The 26,088-nt window shown below is 45.3% G+C and overlaps 1 protein-coding gene across 2 annotated transcripts in view; it reads right to left on the bottom strand.

Moving 5' to 3' along the window:
• The window catches only part of Plxnc1 (plexin C1), a 142,780-nt gene that overhangs the window by 95,977 nt on the left and 20,715 nt on the right, over positions 1 to 26,088 (bottom strand). For both annotated transcript variants that reach the window (XM_076853210.1, XM_076853209.1), the window contains exons 3-4: positions 16,345 to 16,479; positions 12,340 to 12,440 (exon numbers count right to left, since the gene is read on the bottom strand). In XM_076853210.1, coding sequence (XP_076709325.1) covers positions 12,340 to 12,440; positions 16,345 to 16,479 — 236 coding nt within the window. The remainder of the gene's footprint in view (positions 1 to 12,339; positions 12,441 to 16,344; positions 16,480 to 26,088) is intronic.

The following is a 26,088-nucleotide window of genomic DNA, read 5'->3' as shown; positions in this document are numbered from 1 at the left end:
GAACCGATGAAACAGATCAGCCCGGATAGAACCTAGTGAGGGCAGGGGAGATTGGTCCCACCACTTATAAGCTGGTGACCTTGATCAAGCCAAGTGCCCTCTCAGTGTCTCAGGTTCTTCATCTGCAGAAACACAAATAATAGTCTCCACCTTCTAGAGTTGTTATAACTGAGTCAGTAATAAGGGCAAGTGAAACAGAGAATTTAAAGCAACAATTTGGAAGACATAAGCCCAACAATACAGAATGGTAACAACAAGAAAGGGACTTGAGTGGGGGTTGGCCAGATGCCCATCTGTCTTTTCTGTGCACAAGCAAGGCAGACACAGCTCAAGGCTTCTTGGAAGACCCTTAATCACAGTGCTCCTTCCTCCCAAGACTAAGGAGTTCTTTGGGGTCTCCTCGTGGGCCAAACAGTAGCTCTCAGGGCACTCATTTGTTGCCTGGCTGCTTCCCACATCTAATCTCTAAGTATCTCCAGGGCAGAACTGCATTCATCTTTGTTTCCCCCAGAGCCTAGTACAGGACCTGGCCCATGACTGGTATTCAACAAAGGTTAGCTGAATTGGATTAAGAACTAAATTTTAAAGTGACTACATTCCTGTCCATGTCTCCACGATACCAGCAGAAGTTGTTTCATTGATTTGTGTTCCCTGGGTTGGCCTGTTAACTGGTGTGGTAGAAAAACCAGCCTTTGTCTTGAAACTTGGAGCTATTTAGCAAACATAGACTGAAACACTCACACAAAAGGGATTTGTGGCCTTCGCCCCATGTGGTTCTTTAGTGGGTGATGAGTATACTAAAACTTGGCATTTTTTTTTTTGTTTCCAAATGCAGACCATGAACAGAAGAACTTAGAGGAGGCATTTAGGAAAAACAGGCAGCATGGAAATAAATATGGGAAAATAAAGCCTCTTGAATCAGGAAGGTCTGGGTTCCAAGCCATTTTCCCATATGCTCCCTGCGTCCCTGGGGGCACGCTCCTCAGGCTTTGTGGGCCTTGGCCTCCCTGGCATGGAACAGGTAACAGTGATATCACAACCCCTCCTCCTCAATGCAGTATCCAGTGCCCCCTGGCCTTTCAGGAATGGTGTTACACTCCACGCAGCCGAATCCAAACATCCAAACATGACAAAATGTTACAAAAGCAAAACCGAGACCCACAGGCAGACTCCCAAAACGCAGACCTCAACATTGTGCTCGACATGGAGGAGCTGCTAGGAACAGGGCCAATGCTAGGTCACAGGACGAGTGGAAACCTCTGAGAAATTTTTAAAAAAACCAATCAATATATACTTATGAAAGTGCCTACTGCCAGAGATAAGGTCATTTCAAAAAAAAAAAATCTATTCCATTAAAACATGAATTTACTAACCGGGGTATTCGTAATGGTGCTTGTTGGAAGTCAGAGAGCATCAATTAAAGAGATGGTGCAGATACGGACTGGAGATAGGATGCTCAGGTCTGAGGACCTCCGTTGCCAGTTCTACCAAAGGACAACAGCAAAAAAGCCAAACTGGCTTTGGAACAAGGTGAGCGTTCTCCCCGTGTCAGACATTCCCTTTGGATGCCTACTTTGCAATTATAGTAGGATTATGTCCCAGCCCCTCTAATGGTTAATGAAGACCTGGGGGGACCTAGGTTGAACCCAGTGCTAGAAGTTCCCCCAAACTCCTCGCAGCATCCGCAGTAACCCAGATGCATGGGTTCAGCCTGTGCCAGGGTAATTCAGTAGTGCCCCAAGGCCGGAATAGCATGCTCCTCTTTGCTCCCCACTGCTTCCACCCCACAGACAGTTGTCCTAGTTGCTTCTACACAATTAGTTGGCACAATGGGGTCCTCATACAAGAAGGAGGGGCTGTCCCCAAATCCCATTATTATTATTATCGCTGTCATTAAAGCTGCACTGGACCATAAAGAAGTGTCGCTGCAAAGACTTCAAGGCTGAGATCTGCACTAGGACGCATCCCAGACTGGAGAGAAAGGAGGAACAGAGGTACACACAGGATGACCTTCCGTCCCCAACTACCCTCCTGGCCCCTCAGCTGAATATTGCTGCCACCTTTCAAGTGGAAGAGCTCCACAGTGGAAGCAATGAGCTCCTTCAGGTCTTGGCTCGGATGTCCCCTTCCCCATCAGGCCTCCCTGAGCCCTTTGTGTAAAATCGTTGCCCACCCAGCTCCAGCCAGTGCTGCCTGTTCTCTTCCTCGGCTCTATCGCCTTCATTAGCACCGACTGTCATCTGATATGTTCTTTATTGATTTTTGCAGTGCCCATCGTCCCAAATAAATGCCCACTCAGGATCTCAGAGTGTCACCTTATTTGGAAACAGGGTCTTTTGTAGATATAATTAGTAAAGGACCTCAAGACGACTTTGGGCACACAATGACGGCCGCCTTTCTAAGAAAGGAGAGAAAGATCTGGACCTTCACAGGGGATAAGGTCATGAGACCAAGGCAGAGATGGAGTCATCCTGCCACGGCCAAGCAACACCAGGAACCACAGGAAGCTGGGAGAGGTGAGGACAGATCCTCCCCTGGACCCTCCTTGGCCCTGTGGACACTGATTTCAGACTTCTGGCCTCCAGAACTGTGAGAGATAACTTTGTATTGTTTCAAGCCACCAACTCTGTGACAACTTGTTTTGGCAACCCCAGGGAGTCAAACACAGTCAAACACAGAATGACCACAGTGAATTTTGGTCTGTGTTGTTCACTGTGGGTGCTCAGAATCTTGTGTGCAGGACATGGTCTGATGCTAAGAGCCACAGCCAAGTAATATGATGCATGGCATTTTTGGTTGAAAGGTGGCCAGCTAGCCATTGAGATGATATGACTATGTTAAGATTTGCATTCATATGGATATTGGACTCCTGCTGTCCACCTCAGCCTGCTACGGGACTCCTGGAGAGTTCCCATTGGTTGGAGAAGTGCGGTAGGAGGGAATTCTGGAGGAGGAATTCGGCAATCTTCCCGGGCGCATAGGGGCATTGGCGGCAGTTTCAAAAAATAAAGTTTGTTCCTGCTTGAGTGGCTCGTGATTTTGTGCCCAGCCAGACTGCGGCAGTCTGATCCATCCTAGGTGCTCAATAAAATCTGTTAAATGAATGTATAGATGCTTAAAGCTCCAAGGAATAGAGGCCTCTGCAACCCAAGGAGGCCCTGAATTTCACTTTTTTAGGTCCGTCACTAATGAAAGGTCCATTTGGGCCTTTTGCTCCAGGCTCTCTCCCCTCCTCCAACTGCCGTGAAGGATAATGTCTTTCTTGCTGCTTCTTCCCTTTCTTACACTGGGATTTGGAGCTAGGCCCAGACTTGAATCCTAGTTCCACTACTTGTTTAACCTCTGGTAGGTGAATAATGACCCCCAAAGGCGTCCCCATCCTAATCCCTGGGCCCTGGGGCCATGCCACCTTATGTGGGAAAGGCATTTGGCAACCGACAGTGGGAATTTGGGGTTATCTCTGTGGCCCCGAATCACAAGGATCCTTATAAGAGGAGGAAGGAGAGTGAGTCAGAGAAGAGGTGAGGGTGGACATGGTCCAGGCCAGGAGGGATCTGCAGATGCTTGGAAGACGCAGGAAGGGCCTCAGAGCCAAGGGGTGCAGCTGGCTCCTAAAACTAGAAAGGACAAGGGCACGGCTTCTCTCCACAGCCGCCAGAAGAAACGCAGCCCTTGGCTTTAGTCCAGTGAAGCCTCTTTCAGACTTGTGACCTCTAGAAGTTCAAGGCAAGAGCTTCACACCATTGAAGTCACTGAGTATACGGTGATCCATTTCAGCAGCCGAAGGGAACCAAGCACAGCCTGAGCCTGTCTACCACCTACAAAGCCCGATGGCAACGGTGCTGGCTTCAGGGGTACAGGGGTACCAGGGTGGAGTCCCACGGACGGCCTGTGCTCAAGGCAGGCCCTCGGCGTTGGGGGCACTGCAACCGCCCTCTGAAGCATGATGGGCTACCTGCCAGCCTTTTTTATGGAGGACCCCCCAGCAGTCCTCTCTGTGGCCCACAGCTCACCTTTCACAATGGCAGAACAGACTCTCTAGGGCTTCAGAAGAACGAAACCAGCCAGGCACGGTGGCACACGCCTGTGATCCCAGTGGCTCCAGAGCCTGAGGCAGGAGGAGCACGAGTTCAAAGCCAGCCTCAGCAAAAGCAAGGCACTAAGCAACTCAGGGAGACCCTGTCTCTAAATAAAATACAAAATAGGGCTGGGGAGGTGGCTCAGAGTGCCCCTGAGTTGAGTTCCATCCCTAGTACCAAAACCAAACCAAAACAAACAAACAAAAAAACCCACAAGCACCCTGCTCCATGGAGAGTCATGGTCAAATTTTAGGACAATGGCAGCCCTGAGGGGAGGGTGCACTCACAGCTAGTGATTGGCTCCGAGGGGCTCCAGGAAGGAGAATCTCTTAGAGACCTCAAGACAGGAGGGAAAGGCAAGGGGCTGGAATGTATCCACAGCAACCATCAACGCGGGGAAACACTCAGATCTCCATTTCCTCTCCCCTGTGTAAATCCCTCTGCCACCCTGGCCCCTTCAGCAAGCCTGACGGGGGGGATGATGACCCAGTCTGTGGTGAGGACAGTTGAAGAATGATCCCTTTCACAGTTTCACACGTGCAACAGCCCAGCAGTAGCTGATGACCTCAAAAAAGTTACCAGGGGCTGCCTGGGTCTTCCAACTATCACCATGGAAGAAACAGGTAGTAGAATAGTGGCGGGTAGGGCTGGGGATGTGGCTCAAGCGGTAGCGCGCTCGCCTGGCATGCGTGCAGCCCGGGGTTCGATCCTCAGCACCACATACAAACAAAGATGTTGTGTCCGCTGAAAACTGAAAAATAAATATTAAAAATTCTCTCTCTCTCTCTCTCTCTCAAAAAAAAAAAAAAAGAATAGTAGGGGGTGGTATCAATTAATACTAGTAATCAAGGGGAGCATCCAGATGCCTCATAATTAGCATGCCCAGAGGCTTTGTCTCCACCCTGTGCAGGGGTGAGGCATTGAGAAATGGGACAATAAAGGCAAGGGTGGCCACAGGGCCCATTTTATGAAGAGGATCCATCCTTGAGTCCACTGTGTGACTAAAACCAAAGTAAGCTGAACCCTATAGTGGCGTTGGGAGATGGGGAGATGCATGAAATTTGGAGAATTGGCCTCCAGTAGAAGACTCAGGAAGAGATGTGAGATAAACCCAATCTTTACAAAGTTCAGTGGAGGGAAGCAATCCCTGGAGGGTGGGGCTGGGAGGTCAGTCCAGCCCGAATTCATCCAGCTCATCTTCTACGTTGCCACCCAAGATAATATTTTGAAGACACAAATGTTTTTAAAGATACAGCCCTTTGCCTAACACCCACTAACAAGTTCCAGCACAGACTAATAAAGTCTAAACTCGGGGGCCCCTCACATCCTGGTCCCACCCAGCAGCCTCATCTCCTTCCTTCCTTCCTTCCTTCTAGAACCTGTGTCCTGGGGACAAAATCCAACCCGCCACTCCCTAAACAGACCTCCTGCTGGGCTGGTTCTTCTGTCTGAAGGGCCTTCATGGAAGCATGGCCTCTTCTCTCGATGAAAGTCTATTCAGGCTTCCAGGCCCAATGTTTAAGGCCGCCTCTTCTCTGAAGCCTTTCCCAACCTTGGGGACAACTAATGGCCCTCCTGTGGCTTCCCTCATAGATAACGTCACTTTTAGTGCTGACTGAGAAGCAGGCACTGTGGCTGAGACTTCAAGCAGACTATCTGATTTCGCCCTCTCAGCAGCCCTCTGGGGCAGATGCTATCAGGATCCCTTCTTCACAGATGAGGAGATTCAGCACAGAGAAGATAGGAGGCTTGCAGGTGGCCCCGAGGCCGGACTCCACTCAGAGGACAGGCTCTCTTCAAGCTCTACTTGCTCTGCTGTACGGCTCCTGCTGCCAGTATGGAAATCTGTGCCCCGTGTGTTGTGCATCCCAAATGGGCTACTCTTCCTACATCCTACTTGGTGAGCGACATCTCTGTCCCTGTGGTCACACAAGCCAGATGCCTGCACTCCTTCCCCTGTGAGTTCCACACCCAGGTCTCTGCCATTGGTAAAAGAGCTGTGACTCAGCTCTGACACCTCTCAGAAGCCCCTCCCCGCCAACCTTGGGTACCCCTCCTTTAGACTGTAACCTAGGGCCTCATCCAGTGCTTGGGACCCCGGAAGAATCGGGTGTGTGGTTGGGTATCACTTTATTTTCTTTGTGAGGTCTTGGATCAAGGAAGAGAGAATACATCTTCCAGAAAAACTGTGGCCACCTTGGTATTTTATTTTTCATTTTATGGCCCTGTTTTCAGAGTGTCAGACTCAAGGGGGAATTCAGTTAATCTCCGAGTCCCATCAGCACTGTCTTCCAAATAGCTCCTGAATCTACCCACTTCTTCCCACCACCACACTATCACCCTGAGTCGACCCCCGGACTCCTCCTGGTCTACACCCAGATGCTAACTGATCTGCGCTGTCTGGTGACATCCAAGACCATTTTGTACCCCAGGTTCTAAGACACGGCCCATCTGTTCACTCTTCTAACGTGATACCTGCAGAGGCTCCCTGTGGTCCTTCCAACAAAATGTACAAGACCCTTCCTACCTGCCCCGACTTACCAGCCCCCTCATCTCCCAACACTCCACTGCTGTTCTGTGTGCTCACCCACGCTGAGCTCTGGGGCAGGCTCTCTCGGTGCTCCTGGCCTTCATCCAGACTTTCCCAGCTAGCTGCCCTGCCCCCTCATTACCTAGCTTTGGTGTCCCTTCCTTGGGGGACCCCTCCCTGACCTTTCAAACTTAGATGTTCTTTATGCACCCCCATGAAATCCTAGGCTTCCTATTATACTAGCCCTAATTATACTGTTTCATTCATCTCTTTTACTTGCTGATGGATTGGATTATGGTTCCCAATTCTTCAATCCCTCCTGTATCAAGATTACACATCCATCCTGCCCTTTGCCGGTCATTTTGCAGCATATCCTGCTAGGGTCGGTCCGGTGTATTTCCCTACTCCACTGATATTGGACTTGGCTACGGGGGTTGCTTTAGCCATGGAATATCAGTAAACATGCCGTGAGCAGAAGCTGTGAGTGGGTTAGATACTTTATCTTGGAGTCTTGTGCTTCTGCTGTCTGATTCTGTGGTCAGAATTAGAGACATACAAGGCAGACCTGAATGCTATTTTCATCTTGACAGAGACCCCATGTTTCTCCCCACAGCTGACAGGTGGACCCATGAGCAAGAAAAATAAATGTAAATAAATTCATTCTCACAAGCCACTAAGAATTTGGGGAGTTGTTTGTTACATGGCATTACTGAAGCAGAAACCTGACTGATACACTTATCTATATCCTGCACTAGATTACAAGCTCTCTATAGAGAAGAAAGAACTGTATTTTCAGCTTTGAGCACAGGATTTAGCACATTGTAGTTGCTTAATAAATGTTTGTGATTGGATATATGACAGAGTGAACAATCAGGCCATTGACAGGTCTGCCTCTCCAGCTAGAATTGAATTCCTTAAAGCCAAGAATGGCATCCGATTTCTCTCAACAGTACCTAGCTATCTCACTTCCCACATTGGGCTCTTGGTAAGTATTCAACAAATATTTGTTGAAATTAAATAAATTGAATTTTGTGGGCTGGCTTGGGAATCAATTCTTAATTTATGACATTGTTTCTATGGGAAAATGCACTCTGCGTGCCAAACAAACTTGCAAATGAACTTTTGGAACCTCACCCGATCATTGGTTCAGGATTGCCAGTTTTGTGGAAATCCATAACTGAACACATGTGCTATGCTTTGCAATATGGGAGAAACTGAGAAACTGCTTCCAAACCCAAGATATTCAGCCTGCAAAAATTCACTTTCCACCCACACGCACAAATTCAGCACAGGTTGGATTTGAGGTTCCAACAATAAAATACTAGACTTTTTAGAGCTCATTGTTTACCTAATTGCTTTTTATCTTGCTTGTACTGGGTGCCTATTCTTAACGCTGGATCAAAAGGAAGTTAAGATGGTTTTCTAGCCCCCCCCATCCACTTTCTAGACATGTATACAAGAAAGTTCAACCTTCTCAACAGAGAAAATAAATTATTTTTCTAAATAAATCTGTGACATTTAAAATAAACACAGCTCTACAGTTATAAGAAAACATCCCCCTTTAGAATTCCTAAGTTTGAATGGTACTGGGAGCTTAACATGAGTCACAGATCTGAGGCTTAGTTTCATTTCATCTTGGGCCACAACCAAGTGATCTGACGTGGCTGTGAAGGGCCACCATCACTCCATGATTTCAGAATAGTTTCTAATACTTAAGGCACAGGGCTCAAACTGCCATTGGCTCAAATCAACCAATCACTCAATCTACTTCACTCATTTAACATGTTTTTTGAGCACATTATGCTACATTACACATTATGCTACATTATATACACAATGTATTACGTATACATATACATTATATACATATACATAATGTAGCATAAAGGGAGAGGCAGAGAAATACCTTTCAACAAAGGGAGAGGTAGAGAAATAGGACCAGTCGGGTGAGGTGGTGCGCATCTGTAATCCTAGCAATTCGGGAGGCTGATGCAGGAGGATCGCAAGTTCAAGGCCAGCCTGGACAACTTAGTGAGACCCTGTCCCAAAATAAGAAAATTAAAAGGGCTAGGGATGTCGCTCAGAGTTATAGCACCCTTGGTTTCAATCCCCCATACCACAATAAACAAAAAGACAAATAAATAAATGAGAAAGAGAAAGAAAGAAAAGAAGGTCACAGTGATGGGCCATGGAAAAAAATAAAAGCAATGTATGTAAAGGGAGGTTACTTAAGATTGGGTAGTCAGGGGAAGACAGATGTGTGTTCTAGGATCAGGGAGTCAAAAAAGAGCCAGCCATGGCAAAACCTGGAACATTCTAGAACATTCTAGAATGAGGAAACAGGAAGTCCAAAGGTTCTGGGGCAGGAACATGCTTGGCATATTTGTAGTTCCAAAAGCAAGTCAATGTGGCCAGGGTAGAGTGACAGAAGGAGGGAGTGGCATGAGAGGTCAGAGAAGCAATGAAAGACCAGATCACATGAAGCCTTGTCTGAAGTGAGGGAGCTGAACTGAGCCCCAAAATGCAAAGCCAGGGGTGGTTATTAAGCTGGGGAGTGGCACTTGGGTTTTAAAAGAGCTGCTCTTCTTGGAGAGAACTGGGACAGGGCAGGGGCAGCAGGAAGCAGTCTTTTCTAGAAGCTGCAACTCCAGAACAGCCCACGTGCTTCAACTTCTTCTCTGACGGCTCCTTTCACCTTTGGATCTTACTCAAAAGCAGCTCTCCCCTGAGGACCCGGCTTCCCCATCCCCTCGGGGCTGGCTGCTTCCTCTCCCTTGTGGAGGGTGTCCTACTTGAGTCTCACTGCCTCTTCTCTCTTTCTAGCCCACCCCCAGCCTCAAAGTCCTGCCAGCAGACTCCACCTGCACCACTCCTCATGGTCCCCATCCACAGACCACCCCCGCCGGGGCCACTTGCCTCATTCCTTAACTACTCAGCTCTTGGCTCTCTTCAACACGGTGCCCACCCTCCTTCCCAATGACTGCAATTTCCACACAGGGGACTGATCCATAGAACACTTAGTGGTGACCCTTTCAGATCCTTGACCCCTCTCTGCCAATGATCTCATCTTTAACCCTACTTCGGTGACACAGCCTTCTCCTAGATCTTGTCATTACCAATGACTGCATCCCACCATGACCTCAACCTTGAGCCCCCCCACTGTCCAGCCCCTACTTGATTTCTAGTTCTCCAACCACAGTCTCCAACGCCTTTCACTTCCTTTGGCCTCAGTGCATCCATCTCCCCTCCTCAGCATCAGGGTCAATATCCATCTCAACATCCGCATCCATGCGTTACATGTTCCCTCATATGTTGGCCCCAAGCCTCTGGTTCCAGTTCAAAGGCAAGACCATCAATGAATGTCAAGGGGGCTCTAATGCTGCCAAGCAACCATGCTATATTTCCCTACTCTGTTCTCTGCCCCATTTTCTGTTTCACTCCCTTTTCCTCTTTCCTCAAACCTCCAGAGCCTCCTCCCCCACTTTGCCGTCACTGGTCTAAAGTCACTGAAGATGATGTAAGCAATGTGAAGACAATGCACTTGCTTCTGCGCATTCCTGTACCTAGGCTCAGCGCCTCACCTTCCCTCCCATCACCAAGGATGAACTGCCCATGGTGCTGTCTGAGGCTGACCTCCCTGCAGCTCCCGAGGTCATATTTTCTGTCATCTGTTGAAAAGACAACATTCTGGAACTCTCCCTCCTCCCTCCTGCAACATTCTACCGGAATTACCCCAACGTGCAAAAATGTACTCTTAGTTCATGTATCTTTAAAACTCTCTGAATTCCACAATCTCCTCTAGCTTCTTCTTCATTTTTTTTTTCTGGTACCTGTCCCACTAAGGAGTGGGACAGGTACCAGAAAAAAACAGGTACCAGAACTTAAGTTCCTCTAAGGAGTTGTCCCTGCTCTGGGCCTTCTTTTCTTCCCATTTTCTTTCATAGCTTTAGTATCTCCCCAAACACAGACTTCTGTCACAGTCACCAACCATCACCTGGTACGTACAATGGGCCAATTCTCCAGGGGACCTCTTGGCAGGGTCTGGCACAGTAGATGGCTCCCTCCTCCTTCTCCTGGGCTTGCGGAGACCACTCCCTTCCATTTTTCCTCTTCTCTTTCTGTCTGCTCCCTCCTCATTTCCTTTTCTGTTTCCCTTCTTCTCCCCAACCCCTAAACATTGCCGAACCTCCATGCTCAGTTCTCGAACTTCTCTCCCCAATCTACACTCCCTTGCGGGTCTGCTCTTCAGGCATCTGTAACTACCGTTTTTCATACCACCAACTACCAAATTCCTGTCACCAGCTTGGACACCCCCATCAGCCCCAGACCTGAGTTTGTCCAACAAATAGTCACCATCTACATGTGGTTTTTTAATCCCCACCACCATCACCAGCATCACCGAATTATCTGCTGCATGGAGCTCTACAGATACAGAAAGGCTCCCTAAATGGAATGGATCTAAAAGATTATGGCAAGACTGCTTCAGTCTTGTGTGGAATGATAAAATGCTGGCCATGATCCGTTAATTTCTTAAACTCTAGTCTTGGGCAAACGACGAGAAGAAAAGGTTCCTACCCAATTACAATTATTCATGAGAATTTTCCTGGGCTGCTTCTTTTGTCTGCCAGTGACTCTTGACAGGAACAGCCCGGTAAAGGAGCTATAGCAAAAGGGGAGGGCGGTCACTTGTCTGGTGGCTGCTTGGATTGTGACTTCCTCCATGAACTCTTAATTAATTCCATCCCCATATTTTTAGTTTCTTCCCTGAACCGCTAGCTTACGTGATCTTCCCCTCTCTCCCTCCGTTTCTCTTGGCTTCCTCCTCCATCATCTCCCCAGTTTGCTTCCTGGACCTCTTTTCCCTCCCCAGCTGCCCCCTTGTTCAGCCCTCAGCATCTCTCCACCTGCTTGACTCTTTCTTATCCTTTCTCACCTTTCAAAACGGAAAGCACCAAACTGACAGACACTGTTATACGTTTTATCCCCCCCCCCCCTTTCCTGCATGAGCTGCAGCTAAGGCTCTCTCCCTCTGGCTTCTATAGCAAGCGCGGAGTACTGGGTTGCCATGGCAACGGCGGATCCAACCAGGCTGGTCCCAGGGACGCTAAGAACTGCCGTGGCGTGGAAGCCGCTCCAAGTCGCCCCTGAGCCTAGATGGGTCGTGTACATCGTAATTCAAGACCAGGCTGGGCAGATTCTGCCTGGAGACCAAGATTGTACATCAGGCCCACGGCTGTATGGTGCGCGAGGAGACAACGCCATCAATAATAAAGCTTCCACGGGGTGCACAGAATACATGACATGATGAGGATTCATTTGAAAATTTTCAAACATCCCTATTCTTTTATCTTCTCCAAGGGAGAACCTTTTGCGCCTCTCTCTCTCTCTCTCTCTCTCCCCCCCCCCCTCAAGTCTCGGGGAACTCTCTAGAAAGTAAGAGCTGATCTGCCTGCTCTGGCTTCTGCCTCATGATGCTGCACACCCTCTCCCCCTCTTCCCTCCCCGCTCCCAATTCAGTGGCCGGGAGTGGCCCAGGGCAAATGGCTTGGTAGCACCGACATGGCTGAAAGCATCTTCTGGGATTAATGAGGGTTGCACCATGAAATTTCAGTTCTGGAAGAGATCTGTGCCCCCAGGTTACTGGAACGGACGGTTAAAGTAGGGCAACAAGTGTCCTGCTGAATAACACTCTTGAAAAGGCACCTTAGGGAGAAAGAATTCAGGAAATACCTTTGTAGCGAATGGCACCAACCGCAGTGGGGGTCTGCTGCTGTTAAGCACTCTGAACAGGATTTATGTTTACTGCAGTTTGCAACACGAATTCTCCTCACCTAAAAATAAAGATGACAGTGGTTCAGATGGAATTATAAGCAACACCCAAAAAAAGAAAGAAAGAAACCCCAACCCTATAACACCTTATCTGACGAAAGCTACAAGAGTATATTTATCAACTTGAACTCTGAATGTCTCCACAATGGTATCAGGCGACAGGTCTCACATTCTAGGATAGGATGCAGTTGTGTAAAAATCACCTGGGGAGCTTTTGAAAGTATGTACAGGGAGTCCTCTGCATCTGCAGATTCCCCATCCGTGATTCTCAGATTGGAAATATATGGAGAAAAAAATGTGTCTGAATGGGGCGTGGTGGCAGGTGCCTGTAATCCAAGCAGCCCTAAGCAACTTAGAAACTGTCTCAAAACAAACAAACAAAAAAATGTTTAAAAAGGGCTGGGGATGTGGCTCAGTGGTTAAGGACCCCCAGGTTCAATCTCCAGTTCTACCTTTTCCCCCAAAATGTGTCTGTATGTGTTCAGTACAATTTTTCTCATAATTATTCACTAAATAATACAGTATAACATCTATTTGCATAAGATTGACATCATATTAGGCATTGTAAGCAATCTGAAGATGATAAAGTATATGGAAGAATGTGCGCAGGTTATATGCAAGTTCTATACAACGGACTTGAGTAGTCGGGAATTTTGGTATCCCAGACGGTTCTGGAACAAATCCCTGGAAGACACGGAGGGATGACTGATTCCCAGACTTCCCTGCCACTGAGATTCTCACCACGTCTGAGGATGGAGCCTAGGAATCTGTGTTGAGCTCTTCCAAGTGAACCTGGCCTGCGTCTGGGTTCCTGATGGGCTAATGATGATTTCCACAGGAATAACGGAATCAGATCACCTGGTTTTCATTCAGGAACAGTCATGTGTGTGATTGATGGCATTTTGGAAATTAGCATTTGGGAACAGCAACTGGCTCTGCCCCAGAGGATCAGCATGATGTTGGTACTGGACATGGAAACGTGGAGGTCAAGATCAGGCCTCCCTCCTCCCTGACATGGAGAGCTCCATCACCTCAGCTCCCACCCTCTCCACTGGAGGTGAAAATAAAGAGGGAAGTATTCAAAGTACTTCCCTGCTCTTAAAGCTGTGTCTCCTGTTGTCAGGACACAGGTGCCCTCAGAGTGGCCCATACTAGGCAGACCCAGGCAGCTGAGATACTTTGTCAGAGGCTCAGAGCACCTGAATGTCCCATGGCACATTTTTGAAGTCAAATACTACAGTAAGTAGTACGGAAACTTGTGGCGCTCATTTTGCTGGGAGGCTGTCCATGCTGAACTCATAAGTAGCTACCCAAGATGAGAGAAATGAAGAGTTCTAGAAGGGGTTCACAAGGGAGACGGAATCTCCTGAGGAGGCTCTCTCAGGAGCAGGGTGACTTCGTGGAGGACAGCCACACCCTTCCATTTCCTGGTGCTCCACACGGCTGACAGATGCAGCCCACAGTGTCTGAGCCAGAATGAACCAGAATACGGATATTTCCTTGCCGCTCACAAAACATCTTTTAACTCTGAGGGGCTCTGATAAGTGTCATGTAACTGCTCCAACCTTGCTTCCTCATCTGTAAAATGGTGATGGTACAGCCTACTTTGTGAGGTTACCACAGACACGGTCTGGTGATACTAAATAATATGCATCATAAATATTGGTTATGGATATTCTGTAACAAAAGTGTTTTATCAACAAATGCGAAGACATAGACTAAAAAGTTAAATAGGTTTCCTTAGCACAGGCTTCTGAGATCCTTAACTATGCTGAGTACCATGGGGGTACAGGAGAGTGAGTGACAGCGGATCACAGCACCACTTCCACTCAGAACATTCAGTGGAATATGAACCTCCAGAATGTTCTTTGAGAATGACCACTCAGTGCATTTAAGTACAAAAATAAAGCTCTATGTAAAAGACAGTACACTGTAAATATTATATTGCACCTGCTCTCTAACTTAGCAACACTCTATAGTGACTACTCCACATCAGTGCGTGTATCTCCGTTGAATTGGGTTTAATGATCATATATTATACCATTTTGTGGATTTCCCATGGCTTATTGATTTAGCTGTATCCCTGAAAGTCTGGAAAAGGACATTGCTTGGGTTCTGTCTCTCTAGGGGTTACATTTGCTCAACCAGAGTCAACCATTAAGACCTCGAGCAGTAACCCTAAATGAAGAACACTGGACTCATCAGTTTGGATGCACAGATGAAAACTCGTCAGGACTTAAGGCTTGAAGTGACCAGAATCTCGAACTCTTTACCTTCTAGAAAGTGAGGCCCTGTCAACTACTGGTGGCATCTAGAAACCACTGGTTTCCATCTAGAATCCTGAGTCCTGGGGTTCTGTCACTGTCCATGAGGGTGGCAGTGGGTATTTATGAGTCATCTGCAATATTTCAAAAAGATAAATGGAAAAACACACACGGACTAAGCCAGAACTCTGATGTCTTTGCTTCGGGGGTTGGAATTTTATCAGCTCTGTGTGGCAGCACAGCGAGTTCTCTGGCTGGCAGTTTTGAGATGCCCTGGATAAATAAATCCCAGGAATGGAAATGGTTACTTAATATACACAGTTTGTTGAATAGACAAAAATCTTTCAGATATGGGATCCCCAGGAAGAAGCATAGAAAGAGGTGTTTGAATGGTGGGTGGCACAAGCTGCCACAGAAGACTGTAGTGAAGAACTGGTTTGCAATGTGGTTAGTTGCATTTATGAATACACCCAATGGGACTGGCTTTGGAGTTTGAAATGTGGCTGTCTCCACGTGGCCATTTTGACAACATGACTTTCCACGTGCAAAGAATAATAGGTCATTTTGAAGAATACCAGAAACTATTGAAGTGTCGGTGCACCTACTGTGACTTCAAAAGGAATGTGTAGACCTCTATCTCCCTAAAATGACTGAAAGAAAACAAAATGGAAAATGGGGGTGTGTTGGGTTCATCAGCTATAACCATTATGCAATTATTTAAGTCTCCTTGATCTTCTCTGTATTTTTCCAAAGGCCATAGGTTGAAAAGACCATGTCAGAACCACAAACTTGAAATTTGACCTCTTTGAACATGGGCTTTAGGAACAAGGCAGAGTTTGAATTCTAGCCCCATAAAAGACTAACATATAAACATATCCCTGAGCTAATTATTTAACCCCTCCAAGTTTTAGATTCTTCATATACAGAATAAGGGAAATTAAAAATCTCATTCAATTACAAACACACTTCATTAGCACTCTTTATTCTATTTTGGGTGTATACACAACTCTAAGCATCTAGAGAGAGACGGTACAAAGAACAGTGTCTAGCACAGACTCAGTAGGGATGTAATAAAAATTAGTTTCCTCTCCCCTTCCCTGGGTGAAAGGATTCTGTAAAGATGCAGAAAATGTTTAAAAGGAATTATTTTTATTTTAGTGAGCACAAGCAAGAAAAACTAAAACAGCCAGATAAATTAAGGGAAGGAGGGTGAGTGCCATATATTTCCTGGTTCATGAATGTGTATGAGACTGTGGCCTGATATTAACCCCAAACTCCAAAGCCAGTCCCATTGGGTATATTCATAAATGCATCTAACCGTTCAGTGCCCACACAATAAATGTGTAAATTCAGTTACCTTGCTGATTATGCGCCCATTTGCAAGCATACCCTCCTCTGAAAAACTTGGCACTGGAAATATAGCCAATAATAAAATTGTCTAAATAGGTAATATTTCTTGCTTACTTACTGACAGTCGGTAAGGTTTTTAATTCCATGCCTGTGAACCACGGCGGGTCCTCTCGAAGCCTGCAGCAGTGTTTAAACTCAATAGTTGAAAGTAAAAGCTATGCCACTAGATAATGACATCAATTAAATAATTTTTATTCAGAAGTCAGAAGCAATAACTCGTATTTCGGCCTACCTCTTTTCCAGCTGTTAGATAGATGTAGATGTTCTTCCTGGGATCCGGAACGAGTTTATAGAAAACAGGTGTCTCTTCTTTAATTTCATAGATAACCTCCGGACAATTTGAAGTCAAATTCTCACCAAGAATAACCTTTTTTTTTTTTTTTTGTAAAAAAAAAGAAGAAGAAAAGAAAAATATAATTTCTATCAGGCATTTGGAAGATTAGAGTGTAAAACCTATAGCTTAATTCTCAAACCACAGTCTTCTTACCCATTATGCATGCTGGGTAAGGTATCACCTTCCTGCACCATCCCCAGTGGTCTTGGTCTTCAGTAAAGCTGGCAGTAACAAGAACAGCATATCTACAACATCACCCCAAACCAACAAACAAAAAAAGTCACTCTTCAATGTCAGATCAGCATTCTCACATGTGGAAACTTGTCCACAATTTCTGAGCACATGGACCTATCATAAGCCATGTGTGACAGTTTCATAAATATTGTGCCAAGAGTAAGCTTGAAACTAAAGGCAGCAGCTCCTTAATATACGTTTGCACGGGTAGTCGATTTTCCTACATGACGCTACCCAGTCATGCATTTTAAAGTAACACAGACAACTTAGCGGGTATAGACGAGTAGATGTGTTTACATACAAAACATAAACAAGTGTGAGTCAGCATTCAGTGGCTACAAAGTTGGACACCTGAGCTTCACTCATCTTCAGTCCACAAACATCAAGTGAACACCCATCGTGTAAAAAGCACGTTCCAGGGTGTTTGGAAAATGGCAGCTAATGAAATGGGGCAGGGGGAGTGATTCTGCCTTCAGAACTTACCTTCACATGCGTGTGTGTCTGTGCGCACGCGTGTGTGTAAGGGAGTGGCAGCAGACACTTAACAATGAAAGAGTAAACTGTAAGCATACAGAAGGAGGGATTGGACTAGGTTACAATGAAGTGGGGAAAGGAGCTCAGGGTAGGTCTTATGGAAAAGGTGACATTTCGTGATAAACCTGCAAGAGGTAAAGGAGAGGGTCATTCCATTGTCTAGATCAAACATGTTTTTAAAAGAGGCCCAGCCAGTGCAAAGGCCCTAAATGGAAGGAGGCTGGGGTGGCTTGAGTGGAGTGAGGTGGAGAGGAGTGGGTGGTGAGTAGTGAGGTCATGGGGTGGATACTATGGAGTCTTGTAGGTCTATGTAAAGATTTTGCCTTTTGCTCTAAGTGGGAGGGAGGAAGCCATAGTAGGGCTTTAATGAGAGGCGCAACATGGTAAGAAGTCAGGGTCTGAAACATGGGTCAGAAGACCAATTGGAAGAGCATTATCATAATCCCAGAGAAATATAATGGTAGTTTGGTTTTGGGTTTACATCCTGGTTTTACCCTGTAAGTATCTGTGCTACTTTGAACTAGTAACTTACTTAACATCCCTGGGCCTCAATCTCCTTGTTTCTAATGGGACTAATGATGCCTTCCTTATTATTAGTATTCTAGTCAGCTTTTTTGCCGCTGTGACTAAAAGAACCCAAGCAGCACAACAGTAGAGGAGGAAAAGTTTATTTGGGGGCTCATGGTGAGGCAGCAGGCTCCATTCCTTGGGTCTCAAGGTGAGGCAGAACATCATGGCGGAGTGTGACAGAGGGAAGAAGTTCATATGATGATCAGAAAGCAGAGAGAGACTCTTTCCAGATACAAAATATATACCCCATAGCCATGTCCCCAGTGAACTACTTCCTCCAGCCACACCCTACCTGCCTCAAGCTACCACTCAGTTAATCCTACCAGGGATTAATACACTGGTTAGGTTAAGGATATAACACAATCATTTCTCCTCCAAACCTTGCACTGTCTCACACATGAGCTTTTTGGGGACACCTCTTTTATTATAAAAGAGATTTTATAAGAGTCAAATAAGAATCATGAAAGATGCTTAGTACATCATCAATACTCAATAGATGATAATTTGTTGCCAGATTGCAGGCTCCTCTTGGATAGGGATCATGTCTTAATCATCTATCCCTTCACTTGATACATACTGTGAAAAATGAAAGTATCATCGTTCTGCCAGACAGAACACATCTGGATATATTATATATATTCGCACTTCTACCACTGTGGGTACATGGCTTGGAAAAAAAAATGGCACCTGAGATTGTTTTCAGATAAAGTTACTTTTAATGACAAAGCTACATCTATGGATCAATGCAATACCTATATGTAAGTATCCTGATGGCAACTAGGTATCTGCTAGTTGTTACAGGCTTCTTATCAGCTGGGCATGTGGAACACCTCCCTGTACTTGTTCCTGAGACTGAATTTGTCCTGTGATCAATAATTTCATTCGATCATGTGCTTAGGTCAAGCCAGTGCAACTAATCCAATGGACCACTCACCAAATTCAGTAGCAGCTCTGCAAGAGTCAATGTACCAAATATATTAAATATGACTTTAAAAAATCTCTTCCTAAACAGATACAGTTATGTCCCAAGGCAAGTAGGAAAGGTCTGTGCTTCATTTTTAAATGACTCTATAGTTGCATGATTTAATACACTAGCCACTAAGCACATATGGCTATCTAAATTAAATTAAAAATTCAACTGCTGAGTCACACTAGCCATATTCCAAGTGCTCACTAGCCACATCTGAATGGAACCATGGGGTGGACAGGCACCGACCAAGGTGTTGGCTTGCCTTCTCTGATTCATAAATCTAATACTCTGCTTGCATTCCAACAGCTAATTTGGTTCTGGAAAGTAGTTATTTAGAAGAGGAAAACTAGGAAGCCCTTTTTTTTTTTTTTTAATAAAGAAAAGATTGGTAGAATTATTCCCAAGGAAGGCTTAAAAGAGGTTGCTGCCCTGGTACCTTCAGATTCATTCCATCAAAAGCATCATTCAACAGCATAATCTATGCTCCATTCTTGCCAATAAAGGGGAAATGGAGTCTAATCAAACCTCTAGGTCTCACTCCCACTTCGCCCTAGGGATAGAATGAGTTGAAGAACAAGCTAAATGACACCATGAGGAAGCAGAAAGCCAAACTCACAGTGCGAGGTTGGTAGGATACAGAACCTGTTTTTTTAGCAATAAAACTAAGGGAGGAAGCTGCTTTGTTAAGAAACCTGGACCACCAAATATGGCTCAGACATCAATTTGAATAAAAGAATTTTAGGTACATTTTTGAGCCAATTGTGAAGATTTGTTTATATGAACTGGATGACAGATAATCCTAAGGAATTACCAATAATTTTGTCAATTATGAGAATGGGATTGATTACAGTTATCTAAGAAAGTGACCATAATTTTTTAGAGATGTGTGATGAAATACAGTGAGATAAAATAAATGACAAGAGTCTGGCATTTGCTTTAAAATAAGAAAGAAAATTTAAAAAATAATACAAAACAGCACCACTTGTCCATTTTCAGTGCAGAGGGTTGCACTGAGGGTTGTTTTTTTTGGGGGGGGGTCATTTAATTTACTCTTTTAGCATGGTTAATATAGACGGGGGTGGTTGATTTTTTTTTAACTTGATACCTTGGATATGAGGCACCAGCATGCTTCTAGTACCCTGAATTAGAGCAGGGAAACATTTCTTTCTCACTTTGGTTTTTAAGTTACCCACCGGTTTCCTGAACAAACTATTTGGCAAGACCTGCACCGAAGCCTGTCCTGCTAACTACAGAAGCAGTACACTGTCACACGTGGTATAAGTGGGACCCTTCTGGAAGGCAATCTGGCATTGTGTGTCAAAATTATAAAGCACGTTGCCTTGGACCCTGCAATCCCTCATATATGCGAAATCTCATATGTTCATTGCAGAATCATGTGTTAGAAACAAGACTGAAACTATCTAAATGTCCAGCAACTGGGAATTGGCTAAGTAAACTGTAAACTATAAACAGTGGACTACCATTCATCTGTCAAAATAATTAGAAGGTTCTTTATGTAAAATATATTATGTTTAACATATTAGATATGCATATATGTAAATACAAATAGATATATACACACATATATTGTATGTGTGTTTAACATGTTTCATAAAAGAGGGGAAGGGGAAAGAATCTCTTCTCCTTTTTGCTTGTAGACATCACCTCTCCCTGAAAAGGTACCCATGAAACTACCATCACTGGTCACCTTGGAAGTTAGGAGCAAGTGACTTTCACTGTATACTTTCTATTGCTTTTGACTTTTGAACAATGTCAATGTCTCACCTTAAGAAATAAAAACATAAAATTTCAATTAAAAAAAAAACGTTCGAGGGTGAGTGGGTCAAATTGCTTTTCTTTTTGCTAGATTATGCTAAGAATGATCTTCATCACTCTGGGGACAGGACAAGAGGAAATTTTCATCTTCGTCCCAAAGGTCTAAAAGGTGCTAACAGGAAAGGTGGGGGCCGTGCTGCCAGGGACAGGTCAGGCTTCTGTTAGCATCATCTCCCACCCAGCCCAGCCCAGCCCAGCCCAGGGCACCAATGGAACACTTGGACTTTCTAACTGTAAGATTCACGAGCACATCCACAGAGAGAAGGAAGCCAAGACTGTTGAACAAGGGAGACATTCCTCCGTTAGCCTGGTTTAGCCACGGCCTCGGAAAAAGAATGATCAGTAAAGTGGTACAGGCAGGAACCGTGAGTCACAGGAACCTAAAATGGGTTGGATTTTGCATAAGAGAAAGCTCATCCAATCCACACAGACTCCCCAGGCACGATGTGGATTTTTATTTATTGCTTGCAGCACACGACCTTAATATAGATCTAATCTGAAGTCACTCTGAGCCTCCTCCATATATATTCTTACATCCTCCTTCGTCCTTCAAACATCACCTCCTCTGAGAAGCTTTCCCTGATCGCCTCTCTACAACAGTGCCCTGTTGTCACTCACTTGCCATCAGGCTGTACCTTCTGAGCATTGATCTCTATCTGAAATGACTTATCACTAGATAATTAATTGACTTGTTTTCCATCTTTTTCTCCCCCCACCCAGGAGAGTGGGGGGCCCTGTCTATTCTACTCACCTTTGTACCCTCCATACCCAGGACAGTGCCTGGCATGGAAAAGATGCCCAATAAATATTTATTCAATGAGAAGCTACTCTATTAGCATTCAAGATTTTATAAGGCTTTTCACATTCTTTCAGCCAAAGCCTGTGTAGAAAACAAATTTTCCCCAATGGAGAATTTCAGTTCATGTCAACATATTGTTTCTGTTGACATCTTCCTGAAGCCTCATGGTAGGCTATTAACTAGCCCTGGGATTTTTGTTGCATACAAAAATCTCCCAAGGATGCTGCTGAAATTAAGTGGAAACTTCCACACCAGGCAGTGGCAGGACAGCTCAGCACCACTCATGGGAAGGTGAGGAAGACAAGCAGGGAGAAAAATTAAACAAAAGACTGCTTCTTTCTTCCTTTAGGATTTCCATGAGATGAGAATGCCTTGGGTGTTTGGAAAGCTAAAACATTTTAGGCCAAATTTCTTCTCCTGTGCCTCATTTTGTGAAGCTAATCAGTCGAAGGGCAAACAAACCCATTCTCTCATTTAATTATTTATTTATTTTACCATACAATAAATTTCTAAGAAATGCTGGGAAGGAGCAAGCACGCCCATGCACGCTCACGCACATGTACACTCACACATGTGCACACACTGGAAAAAGCAAGATGATTATCTAATAATGTTCAATGTGTCTTAGTTGTTTAGGAATAATAACGATAAAATATAAAGATTAAAGCAAAATTCTCTTTTGTCTCCATCTACTTATTTCAACCTAAGTAGTAAAGTAAGAGAAGCACTCAGCTTGAACCCCAAGGAATAGGTTTGTGGGCTACATGGGAGAAACTCTTGTTGCACTTTGGAGCACCCCTGCTCCAAATGGAGTGGGGGTGAAGTTGAAATAAGCTTCCTAGGGCATTCTAAACGGCCAGCCATCATCTCCCCTCTTGGCCACCCCCACTTCCAATTCCAGGTCCTGTCCTGGTGCCCCAAGGTCTTGTTTTCCTTATGTTTACATCTTGTGGGAGTATAAACAGAGCTTTCCCTTATAAAATATTCTATTTTTGTATTTTCTATTATTTGAAAACTTTAATAAACTAGCATCAAGGTAGATTCTTCAGGTATTTCAAAGTTTGACTTTGGGAAGAACTTTCTTGGAACTGGTTAATTTTTTTTTTTTCTATTGGTTCTTTTCAGTCATCCGTGACAGTAGAGTCCACTTTGATATGATCATACAAGCATGGACTATATCTTCTTCTAATTAGGACTCCAGTCTTGTGGATGTAGGAACTGGTTAAATTTTACTCCATGGTTTGGAAAAATGAAATCCACTTGTGGAAGTTGAGTTTTGAGGACCACACAGGTAGCCAGCCCTGACTGTACAAACGCCTCTGCTAGATGTGGTAACATGGCAGGACCCAGCTTCCTGCAGCCTAGACCCTGTTTCAATAGCAAGGACCCTGGGGACACAACAGTCTCTTTTCTCTGGGGCCAATCAAATATCAACTTGAACACAGAAGTCCTAGCTGTCCTCCAAACAAGCCCACTGGGGAAAGCGGAGGTCCTAATGGGAGAGCAGAGCCTCCCAGGAGCCACCTGCAGCCCTGAGGGTTAGTACTCAACTGCCAGAAGGCTGTCCCCAAATAAAACTAAGACCACAGAGCCATGGCCCGGCTTCTCAGGAAACCTCAAACACCTGCATCTTGGGATTAGTCCAGATACCCCAGAATTAGAAAAAAAAAAAAAAAGAAATGTTTAAAAGCAGTTCCAGAAACTCCACCAAGCTCTACAGATTACATTTTAACTGTTAAAGCTGTTGAGTTGGGGGAAGACAAGCTTGAACTGTGGGCAGACTGTATCAGTTCAATTCACCTTGGGCAAACTACCAACCTCCCTAAGTCTCAGTTTTTCCATTTAAAAACTGGGGCTGGTCACAGTACTGACTGGTAAGGAGAACCAAGTTGACCCATGTAGTGGCTGGTTGTAATGCCTAGCACAGAGTAAAAGCTCAAAAACATTAGGTTTTATTATTCCTCACTGGCCGCCTGCTTATCTTTTATGCTTACAAGAAAGGTTAATGGGCATGAATAAAGTTACAAATTTCCGATTTCATGCATATTCCCTTATTACTTATTTTACCACCTGGAAAAGCTCAATGTATTCCATTCTGCCCTTGAGATAAGGACAATATTCTCTATGCAACAGAATCCAGCCCAAAGGAATCCAAACCACACAACAGGCAGTAACCCCAACCTGGAGAAAGACAGCTATGTGTTTCTAGAATGGAGTACCCTGAATTCCCAAACACTGTGTATTCCCAAAGGCTGAGTCCAGACTGGCCATACGTTTCAGCTGATTTCACCAGAGAAGCTGACAACTGAAAGAATTATTGCATGCAACCATCTTCAGACAGGAAGTAAAATGGGGAAGTGACAAGGGAGCTGGTAGTGGGGGTAGCGATGGACCTAACTGGCCTGGTGACCCTGAGGTTCACCTGCTGATATAGGGGGCAGGGCCCTTAAGTTCTAAATTCCTTCAATTTCTCTAAAACCTTTTAAAGGGATTTAGGAAACAAGGCAGGAGAGCAGTGAAGGCATTAGCATACCATGAAGTCTTTAGCTTTTCCATGGATCATCACTAACATCTTACCTTTGCAGGTGGTGCCATCTCCCTTGGAAAAAGCGCGTCTTTAAAGACACTTCAAAAGTGCTCCAGCATCTCAGCTGAAGTTCAAAATGATGTTTCCACATAATAGAACATGATACAGCTATTTAAAAATACTGTTTACAAAGGGTTTGCAGTAGCATTTTAATATAAGCTTCTTCCCTCATTAACTGAAGAAAAGAAGGATGCAAAATTGGATAGAGTCTGACCTCAACTATGTAAAAAAAGAATCCAAAATGCTGACAGCGGTTGCCTCTACATGACGCAATTAAGGATAATTTTTTCTTTGCCTTCCTCTCATCCCCTGCTACTCTGCAACTTTCTACGTGAGCATACAGTACTTTCGTAGGAGGAAAAATTATTTAAATAACGTGAGGTTTAAAATGGCACCGAATTTTTTATATTAAAACTCCATGAGGTTTGCAGAGATTGAAGATTTGGGTTTTTATTGGTGGTGGCTGGTGCTGCTGCTTCCTGCCTCTCCTCCAGCCAGGCATATACCACAGTGCCTGGTGTAAGTCAGAATGCCATTGACTCTTGATCACTCTGAAACTGATGAGTCAGGCTGTGGGTGATCCAAGCCCTCTTTCTTCTCCTCCTCCCACTGTCTGCGCTGGGCTGCGTTTTGTTTTCTACCGCTCATTAGTACCTCCACGCTCTGGCTTGGAAGCCAAGCTTGTGTCTATCAAGGCTCGTCTTTTCTAACAGTTCTGGTGACAAGTCTGGCAAGGGAGAAGCGCACAGCTTCTGAATGAAGGGATTTGGGGATTATCTGTGGCTTTCGAATCATCTGCACAATCCCAGGCCTTTGGGTCTCTGGGTAATTTCAGGGGTTGCATCCAAGAATCTGGACATAGGATACAGGAGGGAGTCTTGGGAATTACCGGGCTGTCCTGGGGATCCTGAAGGGCCAAGCCAGCTCAAATTTATCACTGGCAACCTCCTCCTGAGGGGCAGAAGAGAAGGGAACCGTCCTGAGAGAAACTCTCTTGGGGGGATGTGTTAATTCCCAAGAAGGAACCCCTCCAGTGAGGAGGTCCCTCCGTCACATGGTCTGCCTTCTAGTCTGGCTGGAAGTCTAGTCTCCCTGTGCCTCTAGGAACCCTGACCCACCCCAGGAGCATCAGGATCCATGTCCACATGCTTCCTAATTGCCCCCAGACCCTTCAGAGAGATATGGCCAGGGCTTTGGGCAGAGATTGCAAAGTCTGTGTGGCATAGGGGATATCAGTGCAGTCTCTGTAGTCCACACAGCTTCAAATCTCCACTCTGCCTCATGTGACCTGGGCCAATCGCTCAATGTCTCTGGGCCTTGACTCCTTCATCTGCAAAATGGGAATATCTGACCTACCTCATAGGGTTGTAGAGCAGACCGAATTGTCAACAGATGTGGAGTGACTTGACCTATGGGAAGTGCTGTGTAAATGTCAGTCCCAAAACAAACAAGAGCCAACCTGCCCTTGTTATGTGAACCCTGGAAACAAGGCTACAAATGTGGCCAGGCAGATCCCAAGGCCACTGAGACTTCCTTCGCCAGCTGAATGCTGCAGTTCAGTCCCACCCTCTGGTGGCACGACACGACTACAGAGTGGCCAGCTGCACATGGCCAGAGGGGTGAACAGACAGGACAGGAGAAACCAGGCCATCCCACGGGGGAACTATTTATAGCCCAGTGTTCCTTCACCTCCACTTCACCATGTAACAGTTTGGCTGGCTCAGCTTGGGGGAAACTGTGTTCTTGTCAAAACACGCGTCAAAAATATCCCAAATCTGAAGACATAATTGGTGAGGAGGCCCAGGAAGGATTGATGGAAACTTCTTCTGCCAGGCTAATGGGCCCGATCTGCCTGACCAGGTGAGTGTGGCTCCAGACATCAGGGACAAGCGCAGGATGACTGATTGGTATTCACCTTTCCCCAGGGAACAAAGCCAACCCAACGGCAAAGATGATCAATGTATATTTTAAAAGAATGTGTATACAAACAAACTCCCTCCCATATGTTACTGGGTCTCCTCCAAAGGAAACAGATTAAATCAAATGCCTACCAGGCACTCGGCACTGTCTCAGGCTGTGGGAATCCATGGCCCTTTCTCAGGAAGCTTAAAT

Source organism: Callospermophilus lateralis, chromosome 4, assembly GCF_048772815.1.
Source record: "Callospermophilus lateralis isolate mCalLat2 chromosome 4, mCalLat2.hap1, whole genome shotgun sequence".
NCBI classification, from domain to species: Eukaryota; Metazoa; Chordata; class Mammalia; order Rodentia; family Sciuridae; genus Callospermophilus; species Callospermophilus lateralis.
Note: the sequence above shows the minus strand (reverse complement) of the source record. Positions and strands in the feature narration are given on the sequence as shown.